Source organism: Chiloscyllium plagiosum, chromosome 24 (assembly GCF_004010195.1).
Source record: "Chiloscyllium plagiosum isolate BGI_BamShark_2017 chromosome 24, ASM401019v2, whole genome shotgun sequence".
Lineage (NCBI taxonomy): Eukaryota > Metazoa > Chordata > Chondrichthyes > Orectolobiformes > Hemiscylliidae > Chiloscyllium > Chiloscyllium plagiosum.
Window position 1 is genome coordinate 45,078,039 of NC_057733.1, and position 15,517 is coordinate 45,093,555.

At 37.8% G+C, this 15,517-nt stretch overlaps 1 protein-coding gene across 1 annotated transcript in view; it reads left to right on the forward strand.

Annotated features, from left to right (window-relative positions):
* rptor (regulatory associated protein of MTOR, complex 1) overlaps window positions 1-15,517 on the forward strand; it is a 396,655-nt gene that overhangs the window by 98,493 nt on the left and 282,645 nt on the right. The window contains exons 4-5 of the mRNA XM_043715229.1: window positions 3,083-3,241; window positions 9,464-9,610. Coding sequence (XP_043571164.1) covers window positions 3,083-3,241; window positions 9,464-9,610 — 306 coding nt within the window. The remainder of the gene's footprint in view (window positions 1-3,082; window positions 3,242-9,463; window positions 9,611-15,517) is intronic.

The window sequence follows — 15,517 nt, forward strand, 5'->3', positions numbered from 1 at the left end:
GGTGATTAGGAAAACATGGATGAGTAGCTGAGCATTAGTTTGAAAGTGAGCATCAATGGAATATTGAGTAGTTTGGAGGAACATTGAAATTGTGAAGACCTCTGTAAGCGTTAGAGAAAACAGTTATATAGATCCCTACAGACATTAAAATGGGTTTAGTTTTAATATTTTTTTCTAATTAACCTGCTCAGCGGTGTTATTGTACACCACTGGAACAGGTTGTATTTGAGCCCAGATCTCCTGGCTCAGAGGTGAAGACACCGCAACTGTTCTACAAGAACCCACGATGTATTTGCTATTGGGAAACCATAATACAGATCAATAACTCCACTGATGCCTTATTGCTACACACTTTCACCCACTCCAACATTTCACTGTCATGATACCCCCTTCGTTGGACTGTCATTTCCAAACCTTTCCTAAGCATCCTTTTCAGTCTCATTTGTCCTGTTTTCTGTAACACTACGACCTCTCACTTCTGTCCAATCTTAATCCACTTCCAAGGATATTTTTTGCCAATCTTTTATCATATTCCTGAGCTGTTTCTTCCTGGTTTGTGCCTTTGGGATTTTTCTTTTTGCGTTAACCATGATATGGTTTAAAGCTGTTGATTAAAGTTAAGCAATTTAAATAGGACAGCACAGATGACATTTATTCATTTACAGCGTAAGTATTTTAAATTAATTGACTTTGAAGGGGAGAATATGGACAAATGATTTTGGTGCTTTGACACATCCACAGTTTGCTCCTTCATGTTGGCTGGAAGCAACTTTATTTTCATAGTTCAACCCTCTGGATTATTTAAATATGTTAATAACATTTTTAAAATTTTAATTTTTTTTTAACTATTCCTAAGTTTGGAAGGGTCTGAGTATTTTGCTAGATGAGGCCAGGACGAATACAATCTCATTTTAGAGTCATGATTCGGAGATGCCGGTGTTGGACTGGGGTGTACAAAGTTAAAAATCACACAACACCAGGTTATAGTCCAACAGGTTTAATTGGAAGCACACTAGCTTTCGGAGTGATACACCATAGAAACAGGCCGTTCGGCTCACCATGTCTGTGTCGACCAATGAACTCCAAACTGCACTAATCCCATTTACCTGCACCTGGATCACAGCCTGCTGGGCCCTGGCGTTTTAAGATGTTGCTTAAATGTTGTGAGATTACCTGCATCCACCATCCTCTCAGGCAGCACATTGCATATATCTACTACCTTCTGGGTGAATGTTTGTTTTCAGATCTCTAAACCATATGCTCAACACCTTAAAACTTATGCCCTCTGGTCTTAGACATGTCTACCATGTTGAAATGATTCTCTCAATCTACTGTCTCTCAGGTAATTTTGTGTACCTCAATCAAATCCCGTCCTGAGCTTCCTCTGCTCCAGTGGAAAAAAACCCAGCAAATCCACTCTCTCCTCATAACTGAGTCCTTTCATTCCAGACAGCATCCTGGTGGATATCCTCTACACACACTCCAGAACAATAATGACCTTCTAGTAATGTTTTATCAAGTTGCAACAACACTCGCTCCTATATTCGGTGCCCTGGCTAATGAAGGCAAGCAGCCCTTATGCTGCTTCCACCACAATGTCTACCTGTGTTGACACCTTTAGATATCTGTGGACTTGTGCACCAAAGTTCTATTGTTCCTCCGTGTTCCTAGGACCCCTTCCCTTGTTAGTCCTCTTAAAATATATTTTTCACAGTTACTCGGGCTAAATTCCATCTGGCATCGCTCTGCCCAATTTACCAGCTGATCAATCTCAGACTGTAACCTGACACCATTCTCACGATCAATAGTACCACCAGTTTTCATATCATCTACAAACTTACCAATTATATTTTCTATATTCACATACAAGTTGTTAATAGACATAACAAACAGCAAGGGTCCCAGCAACAAGACCTGTGATAGATTGCTGACATAAGCTTCCAATCGCAAAGACAACCCTCCACTGTCAACAATTGTCTCCTATTTGTAAGCTAATTTTGGATCCATTTTACCAACATTGGATCCCATGGACTGTTAGCTTTTGGGCCAATCTTTCATGTGGTACCCTGGCAAAGGCCTTACTGAAGTCCATGTGAACTACATCAACTGTACTACCCTGGGTGGGTTACGCTTCGGCGGGTCGGTGTGGACTTGTTGGGCCGAAGGGCCTGTTTCCACACTGTAGGTAATCTAATCTAATCTAATCAATCTTTCATGTGGTACCCTAGCAAAGGCCTGACTGAAGTCCATGTGAACTACATCAACTGTACTACCCTCAGCAATATATTAAGACGCCTTTTCAAAAAGCAAAATTAAATTAGTCAAACAAGCTCTTCCTCTAACAAATCCGTGCTGACTATCTCTGATCCATCCCTGACTTTCCAAGTGTTGATAATCCTGTCTTCGGAATTTTTTCCAATAATTTCTCCACCACTGATGTCAGATTAACTGGTCTGTAATTAGTTGGCTTATCCCTGCTGCCTTCTTGAGCAAGGGAATTGTATTAGCTATCCTCCAGTCATCCTTCACCTGTGGCCAGCAAAGTATTAAATATGTGTTTTGAAAGGCACCAAGAATTTGCTGAGAGTTATGCATTGCTGCAAAGACGCCTTTTATCACTTGATACATATGAGATTCCTCTTAAATCAGCAAAAATTCAAAGCTCTCGGCACTATTGGCTACAGGATATCTTTAGCAACAGTACCAAAGTAGTTCAGTATGCATATACTCAAATAAATTATTAAATTTTAGAAATCTGTAACATTCTAAAAGGTGATGTGAAAGGTGTTACACTTTTCTCTCCGAGAAATCTACGGCTTCATGGTTTCATTTCATGCACCTGATTGCTTGCTATTTGCAACTAGAATCTTAATTGGTGTAAAGCAGACCACTTAATCTAGTATGCATTAGGGATAATCTTGGTTAAACCTTGGTGATAACAGATTGCCTGGAAGTTGTACAGTTTCTTACACCCCTGATTGTACTATGTATTTTAAAAAAAATAATTTGTGATCTCAACTTGATTTTATAAATTTTGCTTTTTTTCTTAAATCTTATTAATAAATGCTTTTTCTTTCAACAGGCTAGGTATAAGCAAAGCTTGGATCCAACAGTGGATGAAGTTAAAAAACTTTGCACCTCTCTGAGACGCAATGCTAAGGAAGAGCGTGTGCTTTTCCATTACAATGGACATGGAGTGCCAAGACCGACAGTGAATGGCGAAATCTGGGTATTCAATAAGGTAATCAATATTTCTGTCCAGTTTATCCATGCTTATATTAAATGCCGGTATTGCAAAGGATCATAGAATCCTTATAGTGTGGAAACAGGCCATTTGGCCCACTGAGTCCACACTGACTCTCTGAAGAGCATCCCACTCAGACCCATCTGTAAGTCTGCATTTCCTATGGCTAATCCACCCAGACTGCATATCCCTGCAGACTATGGGCAATTTAGCACTGCCAATCCACCTGACCTGCACACCTTTGGACAGTGGGAGAAAACTCGAGTACCCGGAGGAAAAACGCAGACACTGGGAGAATGTGCAAACTCCTCACAGATAGTCACCTGCAGATGAATTCAAACCCATCTCCCTGGCGCTGTGTTGCAACAGTGCTAACTACTGAACCACCATGCTGCCCCAAATCTGGTATTAAATCCTAACATTACTATTGTATTCCATCTTGAAAGTAGCAGATGTAGGAGTGTTATCTCAAGGAGTATGTTTTTTTTAAATTTGTTCTTCATAATTGATATATAAAAGTAGTACTTAGAAGATGATTGCTATTTCTTGGTGTTACCACAAAGAATTCGTGTATGTAGACTGTCAAAGCCAGACAAATATAGGCTGGAAGCATCGACATTTTCTAATCAACTTGTTCAGAGATATTATGACACACTTAAGGAGCAGATGGGACTTGAACCAATGCCTACTGGCTCAGAGATAGGGACACTGCCATTGCACACTAATAGCCCCCGGGCTGGATGGGCAGAGTCAATCATCAGGAATACCAGCTGCGAAATTTGAATGAACTAATTATGAACTTAAATAGATTTTTTATTTCTTGAGCTTGGATGGCTTTGAAGTCAGCGAGTGACATATGATATTATATGGAATAAGTTGTAATTATTTAACATATTAAAGTGATTTGTTTTTAAAAGTGTGCGAATTGCAAGAGAATGGTATTGTTGTCCATCTTTCTAGCCATGTGCTCTAATGTATCCTAATCAGTAAATAATATTTTGAGAACTTGGTTACGCTTTGGATTTGTAAAAATCCAGTTTCATCAGAACAGATTGAAGGTTATAAATTGTTTCCTTCCACAGATGCTGTATAACCCGCTAAATGCTATGAGCATTATTTTGTTCCGGTTGCAGGTTGTAGCGTCAGCAGAATTTTACATACGTATTCCCTGCAGTTTCCCACATTTCTAATTCTAAACTTTTGTTTTATTTTGACTTGGGTGAATAAGTTGATACAAAAACAATAGCTTCCACCAATGGGATGAAACGTCAGAACTAGTCTCTCGACATGATGACATTGCTTCATGTAGATTGCTATAAAGAAAGTATCATTGGGGAGACCCTTTTGAAGAGTGTGCTGTAACATGCAAGATAAACTGTTTTAAAGGAGAGATCGGAAAGGAATGTGATTAATAAGATTTTGAACTGGAAGTTATTTGTTCTTTGGAGTGGGCTTAATCTTCCATTGTGATCATATGGATTCTTTGTATCTTTGATGGCTTATGTTTGGGATAGCTTTAATTTTCACAAATCAGGACAGGATTAGTCTGGCTTATAGCTCAGAAACCAACAAAAAATACAAGTAACCTTTATCAAAGCATCTCACAATCTCAAGGTCATGTTTCTTTCTTAATATAATTAAAAAATACTTTTAATTTTAATACTTTAAACTTGTAACTTTAAAACCAAGCCCTATCATAAACATTTTAGAAACTGCAACCAGAATTCAGGTTTGCTGCTGATTTAATAACTCATTTTAGGAACGGTGCATTAATAGAAATGATCTTTTAGTAGGAATTATTGAATTGGAACAGTTTGCATACTGTAATCAGCAGAAGTCTGAGAGCGCTAGACTCACCACATAGTGTTACAGAACGGAGGAATAAATAAATGACATGCTTCATATAGGTTGTCATAATGAAAGCATCGTTGGGGAGATTGTGGCCTTTTGTTGGAGAATACACTAAACTTCCAAAATAAATTATATTAAATGAGAGGTTGGAAGGGAATGTGATTAATAAAATAGTTAACTGGAAGTTACTTGCTATTTGGAGTGGGTTTAACCTGATATGATCATGGGTCCGATTATGAATATAGCACAGTTTTAGAATTTGTATGCGCATGCTATTATGGAGAGATTTAATTGACCTAGCTGCATGTTTAACTTGAGGATAATTAGAATATTTAATTTGCTTTCAACAGTACAATTACACCTTTCAAGTAAGACTTTATAAAGCTTAAATTTTGCAGAGTTTGGATTGAAATTATCTACGTGATTTTGACTGCATGTATTTCTAAATATCAGGGATAAGTCAGCCAAGCTGATATGCAGATTTTGCCATTGACATGAACATTTTATTGGATGTTTTGGTATTCAGTAATTTTGACATCACCTTTTGTATTTTTGAACAAATACTATTCCAAAGTCATCCAATTGAAATCTCTTTCCAATGGTCAAGGTATTTCGATGTATAAGAGAAGCTTACTGGATAAATCCTAAAGCTATTGAAATATGTTTATGGAAATAGTAAAACTGTTCTACGCTGAAGAAGGATGAAGGTATAGTTTTCTGAAATTTGGCCATCTGTATAGCTAGGATTCTGGATTGTATTGTCAAGATATATTGCATTTCAGTTTAAACTATTTTATGTTACAAAAATGGGAGCTATTTTTAAAAGTTTTGTGTGGCATTTTGGTAATAGGAACTAATGAAGTAAGAACCATTGTGAAAATGGCAAATAAGCTGGGGTAATCTCAGGTTGTGAGGTTATACCAAAAGGGCATTCACTGAATATTTTACACTTTGGCGAATGGCAAAAAATGCAAACACATGGCTTGCGGTCATCTAATGTTCAAATTTTATGATGTCTAAAGATCAACAAATTTCTCAATTCAAACTTTAAATTTAATCTGCCAGGGATGTTACTCGACTGATACAGCTGAACTGATTCTCTAAAAATCCCAGAATGGGAGTCATTTTGAAAGAGTCATTTTGCACAGTTGGAGCATTACAATTTTGCATTGTTTGCTTTACTCCTTTTCAGCCTTTAAATCCAGAAATGCACAAATGCTACTTTTGTCTCACTGACTTATCAAGGCAGCTGTCCTTTTCTGATTTTCTGTAGATATTTAATTTTAATCAATATTGATCAGAATATTTTCTAAAGGCTACCTCAATGAGTTTTAAAGCTGTGAATACTATGATGTATTACAATGATGACAGAGTCATAGAAAGGTACAGCATGGAAAGAGACTCTTTGGTCCAACTTGTCCATTCCGACCAAATATCATAAATTAATCTAGTCCCATTTGCCAACACTTGACCCATTTCCCTCTAAACCCTTCCTATTCATATTTCCATCCAAATGTCATTAAATGTTGTTACTGTACTAAACTACATCACTTCCTCTGGCAGCTTATTCTATACATGCATGATAAAAGTTGCCCCATAGGTCCCTTTTATATCTTGTCCCCCTCAACCTAAACCTATGCTCTCTAATCCTGGATTCATCCACCCCAGGGAAAATACTTTGTTTACCCTATCTATGGTCCTCATGATTTTAAAAACCTCTTTAAGGTCACCCCTCAGCCTCCAACATTCCAGGGAAATACACGTCCAGCTGCAGCGTATCCAGCTTCTTCCTTTAGCTCAAACCCTCCAACCCAGGCAACATCCTTGTAAATCTTTTCTGAACCCTTTCAAGTTTCACAACATCCTTCCGATAGGGAGACCAGAATTGCAGTATTCGAAAAGTGGCCGATCGAAAGTCCTGTACAGCAATCACATGACCTCCCAGGTCCTGTGCTTAATGCTCTGACTAATAAAGGAAAGCATACGAAACACCTTCTTCACTATCCTATCTACCTGCGACTCCACTTTCAAGGAACTATGAACCTGCACTCCAAGGTCTCTTTGTTCAACAACACTCCCTCGGACCTTATCATTGTGTATAAGTCTTGCTCTGATTTGCCTTTCCAAAATGCAGCAACTCACATTTATCTGAATTAAATTCCATCTGTCACTCCTCAGCCCATTGGCCCATCTGATCAAGATCTCATTGTACTCTGAGGTGTAACCTTCTTCGCTGTCCATCACACCTCCAATTTTTGTAAACTTACTAGCTATACCTCCTGTGTTCACATCCAAATCATTTATATAAATGACGAACATTCGTGGACCAGCACCGATCCTTGTGGTACATCCCTGGTCACCAGCCTCCACTCTGAAAAGCAACCCTCCACCGCCACCCTCAGTCTTCTACCTTTGAGCCAGTTCTATAACCAAATGACTAGTTCTCTCTGTGTTCTGTGCGATCTAACTTTGCTAACAAGTCTACCATGAGGAACCTTGTTGAATGCCTTACTGAAGTCCAAATTAATCTGTAGCGAGTCTGTATTGAGTTGTTTGAAGAAGTAATGAAGAGGACTGATTAGGGCAGAGCGGTGGATTCTCTGCTCTGCACTCAGCCCTCTTCTTTACTTCTTCAAACAACTCGATCAAGCTTGTGAGACATGTTTTCCCATGCACAAAGCCAAGTTGACTATCCCTAATCAGTCCTTGGCTTTCCAAATAAATGTACATCCTTTTTATCAGGATTCCCTCCCCCAACCTGCTCACTACCAATGTCAAGCTCACTGGTCTATAGTTCCCTGGCTTGTCCTTACAACTTTTCTTAAAAAGTGGCACCACGTTAGCCGACCTCTAGTCTTCTGGCAACTCACCTGTGACTATCGACGATGCAAATATCTCAACAAGGGGCCCAGCAATCATTTCCCTACCTTCCCACAGAATTCTAGAATACACCTGATCAGGTCCTGGGGATTTATCCACTTTTATGCATTTTAAGACACCCAGCAGCACCACCCCTGTAATATGGACATTTTTAAAACATGTCACCTTCTCTTTCCCTACATTCTCTATCTTCCATGTCCTCCTCCACAATAAACACTGATACAAAGTACCCATTGTATATCTCTCCCATCTCCTGTGGTTCCATGCATAGGCTGCCTTGCTGATTTTTGAGGAGCTCTATTCTCTTCCTAGATACCCTTTTGACCTTTATATTTTGCTAAAATCCCTTTGGATCCCCCTGAACCATATTTGCCAAAGCTATCTCATGTTCTGTTTTTGCTCTCATGATTTCCTCCTTATGTATACTCCTACTGCCTTTATACTCTCCTCAGGGTTGATTTGATTGCTGCTGTCTATACCTGACATATGCTTCCTTCTTTTTCTTAACCAAAGCCTCAATTTTTCTCATCATCCATCATTCCCTGAACCTACCAGCCTTGCCTTTCATCCTAACAGGAATATACTGTTACAAATACACGTACATCCTTTCTATCTTATCTCATTTTTGAAGGCTTCCCATTTTCCAGACGTACCTTTACCTGTGAACATCTGTCCCCAATCAACTTTTAAAAGTTCTTGCCTAATATTGTCAAAGATTGGCCTTCCTCCAATGTCGAACTTCAACATTTAGATCCGGTCTATCCTTTTCCATTACTATTTTGAAACCAAACTCGAAATGATAACTTTGTTACGTTCTCCAGGAGTGCTGTGGGATTAGTTTCTCCAGCATTTTCTGTTTTTATTTCTGATCTCCAACATCCACAGTCCTTTGCTTTTATTCTGGCCTATATATGACTCTAATGCCATACCAAAGTGGTGACTTATTGCTCTATTGAATGACTGAGTTGGTCACTCAGTTGTATAAAAATCACTACAAGGAATAACGCCACATGCTTGTACTGTTTAATTGAGGTCTGCCACCATCTTCATAACTAGGAATAGGCGATTAATACTGGACTTGGCTGTGACTCCCTCATCCTGAGAATTAATAATATAAAAAAATTGAGATGTATTAGCTGTTCTTATTAACCTCCGCATCCTTTATTTTTAAAATTTGTTTAATATTAATAATTTTATGATTATCAACATGCAGACATTCATATTGCTGTCCTTAAGTTGTACAGTTGAGATTTTAGAATGTAAAATCTTTTAAATTCAGGCTGATTTTTCTTACTAAAAAGAGGGTGTTGCAGGACTTTCTATTTAATGTACCTATCTGGGGTATTGGCACATTTCTTCAGTAAAAGTGATTATGATTTTGTCATGAGATTAGAACTTGCAATAAAACTGAAACAAGGTTGCTGCAAAATTTAAAATAGAAGAGAAACATAGCGTCTAATTGTGATTTTTGTTTTCTTTTTACAACAGAATTATACCCAGTATATTCCTCTTTCTATATATGACCTTCAGACTTGGATGGGGAGCCCCTCAATATTTGTGTATGACTGCTCAAATGCTGGAATCATAGTGAAGTCATTTAAGCAGTTTGCATTGCAGAGGGAGCAGGAATTGGAGGTATGTATGCTTTTCTGATGTTCACTAGCACCCACCAAAAGTACAATAAAGTTCACTGTCAATGTGAAAAAATTTTTGACTTCAAATGTATGAAAATCAAATTACAGTATGAAGAGTCAGAATTTATTCTCATCCATGTGCCGTTATTTTGAATTGTTGTAATTTTTCTGACAATAAACAACATAGTTGATACAATTCTTTACTGTTGAGTCATGAGCTACAATTGACATTTGTTGAATCTGTCAAGCTGTTTAAAGTTGCTTTCAAATGTTATTTATTACTTTTCATCTCAAAACAAATTCAGGAATTGAATCAGAAGCTAGAAGCCATAGTAAATACAAAGAGTAACAGGTTTTTAAAAATATTTTGAGCTTTGCTTAAAGATGTGGAGGGACTAAGACTCAATTAATCCAAAATACAGCTGCTTATTATTTACACAGCTCATAAATATGTTTATTGACTTTTCATGACTGTTCCAAAAATAAGGTAGTGTAAGGACTGCTTTGTAGTCATGGTATATGTCAACTGAATTAGAATGATGTGCAAGAATCAGCATAATGCATGGTCACATCAACTTGGTATTATATGGTAGCAGTTTTATATTTTCTATTATGTAGAGTGAACAATATTTGAGAGTCATTGCGTGCCACTTTTAGCATTTATGAGCTTTTGAGTTTTTGATGAAAATGAATTTGTACAAATTAGCATTCCAATTTTTCTTGCAAACACTCACACTTCAATATAGGCTCTTGCATTAATTTGGAGGACACAGTTAGGTTGGGTCAGGTCCTTGGATAAATCTGGACTTCACGGTGAGAATTAAAAATCAAAGAATAGTATAGTTAGTGTAGATTAGTGAGCACGGTGATGGCCCAACCAGACTCAGTGTGAGTAAAGATACTTTGGGTGAGTTTAAATTCAAATGTGCAATATAAGAAGTCAGTCTGTAAAGCATTGGAAACTCATGTTTAGTGATAAAGCTGTTGATGATTGGGCAAAGCTGGCCAAAAGTATAGAGGTTAACAAATCTGCATGTGGAATTTGTCCCCATGTCAGCAGATGAGAAAAGGAGCTGGCCTAAGTTAGAACATTTTTCAGGGTGGTAATAGTGGTGGTGGCAGGTGCCATGTGAATACAGAACCTTTGGCATATTTCAAATATTTGTACAGCTGCTGGTTTAGGGGAAGAGGAATGCTGATTTTGTTTATACTATTGCATTTCTTTGTGCTTTGTGTTTTTTCACTGTTCTGGTTAGCACCAGTTAATCAGATTGTTGTAAGAGATGGAATGAAAGGTTCTGTTATGGGAGAAGGTCGAAGCTCCTTTGAGGAAATCTTGATCATCATAGTGCTATCTAAAATGGTTGGAAAGTTAGAATATCTTTTTAAAAAATTAGTGTTTATGAAATGATTGAGATTGTGCAAACACACAAGGGAGCTAATTATGATCTTGAACTCAGTGCTTCAGTAATCTTACAATTTTATTTTTCTTTGTTGAGATCAATTGCAGGGAGAAAGTGAGGACTGCAGATGCTGGAGATCAGAGCTGAAAAATGTGTTGCTGGAAAAGCGCATTCTTCAGGAAGAAGGGCTTATGCCCGAAACGTCGATTCTCCTGCTCCTTGGATGCTGCCTGACCTGCTGCGCTTTTCCCAGCAACACATTTTTCAGCTGAGATCAATTGCAGTGGATCTGTAACTATTCTTCACACAAGTTTCCTAATTTTTCCCACCAGACCCTCTATTCCAGTCATCACTAATGGTGTGGTCAGTAAATGAGTTTGTGCTGGCAGATTCTCCCTTTTGTATAATACTGCTTTTTGAAAAACGAAGAATCCCCATTATTCTCAAAGAAACAAAGCTACCATGTTAGGAAAGGAGGTAAACTGAGAGTTGAAAATGTTTGAGGCACAGGATAGAATGGAGGAATCTGGCATGTTTTGTCTTCATACCCCTCCAAACTCCCCCATTCATTATTAATAGTACTGACCCAAGAAGCTAAAGAAGAAACAAATTCCTATTCATTAGGAAATTGAGCATTTTTAATTAATGCATTATACTTCTTTAATGGAAAACTTAACTAAATTAATTGTAAATGCTTCTCCTAAAGTTGAATGATGTTCATGAGTGAAGTAGAGTTTGGATTTTTAAATTTAGTTGGCATTCAGCCAAGGTGTCAATTGTACTCTGAGCTGTGAGATTAAGATATGATTTTCGTTACGGTGCTACAGGCCACCTTGCTTTGCTATTTAGATATTCTTGGATCATGTCATGTGATGAAAAACAAATTTTAGTGCTTGAGAATACATTTAATTTATCAAATTTGAAATTGCAGTCTGATTCTTGTTGAATTGGGGCAAAGAGATTAGATTTGAAGTATTAGATGAGCTGTGTAACATTGTGAATGGATTCAGGCTTAATTCTAATCCATATCATGTAAATGATGTCAGTGATTGTGCAGGTGAAGTTTTATATCTTGGGTTTTATTCCCTTCATTTTGTACTTCTGCAACCAAGCAAGTACACCTTGAGCCCTTGGGCAGCAAATGGCAACATTGTACTCAAAAGAAAAGTACTGAGACGATGTATTTTACTGCACGTGACTAACATAAAAATTTGTATGTTTTAATTTTTAATGAATAAAACACATCCATCTTTTAAAATATCAAGTTAAGTGATGACAATGATATTTTTTCTAATCTTTATAATCTGTGCCTGCTATCCAAAGATGCTCTAAGGAGTGATATGATGAATGTTTTTATTCTGAGTGGAAGCAAAAGTTGCATTTAACTTGGGAAGCTGGTTCCTTTCATTCATTGTGCAAGATAAAAGCAATTCCTTTTGTCCTAATAAACTTGTTAAAATAAGTGAACTCAATTTTGAGTTGGGGATGGACTGCAATCAAAATTCCTAATCCGAACACTAAGGGAATTCCTGATGTAACTGCTTACATGCGCATCAAGTTATAGTAAGTATAAACATGTTTTATTAAGTTTATACTTACTTTAACTTGATGTGCATGTAAGCAGTTAAATCAAGAATTCCCTTTGTGCTAGGATTAGGAATTCTGGTAGAAGTCCATCCCCAACTCAAAATTGAGTTCTCTTGAGCAACTATATCACTGGGATTGTTTAATTTACCACAGGCCAGGAGTTAAATTTTGAACCACCTTGACTAACCTGTCGACATATCTAAAATGCTTAGAGAAATTAACAGGGTAGATGCTGAGGGGTTGTTCCCACTTTTGGAAGAATCTGGGACCAGAAGAGACACTATCAATGTAAAGGGTGGCCCAGTTAGGGCAGAGATAGGGGTTTCTTTTCTAATGGTAGTGAATCTTTGGAATTGTTTACTATTGAGGGCTGTAGAGGCTGGGACAGTAAATATATTTAAGGCTGAGATATTTTTCATCAGTAAGGAAGTCAAAGGTAATGGGGAACAGGCAGGAAAGTGGAGCCAAGGATTATCAGATCAACTGTGATCTCTGAATGGAGAAGCAGACTCTGGTTGAATGGTCTACATCTCCTCAGTCTTATGCATCCATTCACAACTTCAACTATTATCAGAAATCAACTGAGTGAGGCTCTGTGGTCACCTCGTTCAAATGAGCAAAGCTATTGGGTGCCTTCACATGTCAGTTTTGACTGAGCCAGAAGATTGCGAGACTTGACCGCAAAATTTTCGGCCAACGCTCCATTGCCGTATAATGAGTTGCTGCACTAGCAGAGATACCATCTTTTGGATGCCATTTGTAAACCAGGACTCAATGTGTGTGAAAGATCCCAAACCCCATTTCTGAGAATAATCTGAGGTTTTCCTCAGTCTCCTGTCCAATTTTTCTTTTAAACATCTACTTGACTGAAAATAGATTATTTGGTCATTATCACTGTATACAACAGGTGACTGTGTGGAGTTTGCACATTCTCCCCGTGTCTGCGTAGGTTTCCTCCGGGCGCTCTGGTTTCCTCCCACAGTCCAAAAATGTGCAGTTTAGGTGAATTGGCCATGCTAAATTGCCTGTGGCGTTAGGTGAAGGGGTAAATAGAGGGGAATGGATCTGGGTAGGTTGCGCTTCGGCGGGTCAGTGTGTACTTGTTGGGCCGAATGGCCTGCTTCCACACTAAATAATCTAATCAACTTAGGCCTATTTCCTACATTGACAATGTAGTCCCATGTTGCAGTAGTTTTTCATTTGTTGGAAAGGCCTTCAGAACTCATGAGGTTGTGTAAAAGGCATGACAAATGCAAGTTGTCTCTCTTGGCTGTGTTAGGTTGATATGGATATTGTAATTGAAATCTGTACTGTGCAGTGAATGTAAAGAATTAGTATTGGCTTCAAATGAGCTGCAGTGGAAATCATGATCTCTAATAATTAACACACTGAGCATTTGCTTAAATCTTCAGCTGATACTTAAGTGTAACACTGAGGGGCACTGTACTGTCAGAGGTGTCATCTTCTGGATGAGACTCTAAGCTGTGTTTCTCTGCGTTTGGATGTAAAAATTCAATGAAGAGGAGTTCAAAACATTGGATGAACAATAATTATTGGTCAAACAGTTCAAAATTACTTCATTGGCTGTAAATTGCTATCTCCCTGGGTTTTCAATTCTGTTTTGTTGTAAATTGGACAATGATTTGATTTAAACTACCAGCAAGGTTTGGAAAAGTCAGATTTTCTTTTAGTGCTGTAGGTATGAATCTTAGTTGATAAATTATCCACTATGTTTCTTTGAAATTTTCTCACATGGCATGCAGCCAATACTAAGATGACATATGAACCAGTTCTGCTACACAATCCTTAGCCAGTGGTTAAGAGAGTCTCTCTTTTTTTGACCAGCTGGTTGGGAAATCAGATTATAATGTTACAAGTTAAACTTTTGGTATCTTTGGTTAATCTAGTTTATCTCATGGAAACCAGAATAGCAAACACGCAAACCATACTTCTAAGTCAGTGCAAAGATAGGGGATATTAAGAAAGGTTAAGGATGAATTTGGATGACCAGATTGCTCGTTCTTGTGGTCCCATGTATTAGTAAGGAAAGTCTGCATTTTAACAATATTGATTTTTCCATTCTGTTCCAAAATCAATACATAAAGGGTTTTTCCGTCAGAATATGGGTTTGATCCATCACTTGATGAAGAATGTACATGAATTATACTGTTCCAGTAGTCTCGTATTAACCAGCTGTTCCTATCTGGAAACAGAATGTATTTGATCACTATTCATTTATTGTGTGTTTGGTTAGACAGGAGTCCTCATGATTTCCTCTGAGAAGCAGCTGAAGCGATGAATATTTCATAGAATATGTCTCAATAAATAAAATTCAGAAAAACCAGATTGTCCTACAAAGTCTGATACCTCTGCTAGCTTCCAGAATTGACTGTGAAGCTAAAGAGCCACAACTCGGCTATGTACGGTGCAGTAAGGTCTGCCCAATTAAACAAATTTATTTCTTCTTCTTTATTATTTACCTTGCGTAGGAAATATCAGTTTGTTTGCTATGAGTACAGACTGCACAGTGGGATTCCATAGTCCAGTGACAGCAAAAACACTGAAATTCAAATCGTAAATTAATATGATTTGGAGATGCTGGTGTTGGACTGGGGTGTACAAAGTTAAAAATCACATAACACCAGGTTATAGTCCAACAGGTTTAATTGGAAGCACACTAGCTTTCGGAGCAACGCTCCTTCATCAGGTGATAGTGGAGGGCTCGATCGTAACACAGAATTTATAGCAAAAATTTAGTGTGATGTAACTGAAATTATACATTGAAAAATTGATTGTCTGTTAAGCCTTTCATCTGTTAGAATACAGTGATAGTTTCACTTCTTTCATGTGTAAATCACAAAACCCTTTTTTTTAAAATTGCATTCTCGGGTTAGCTGTTAACAATGGTGATAACTAGA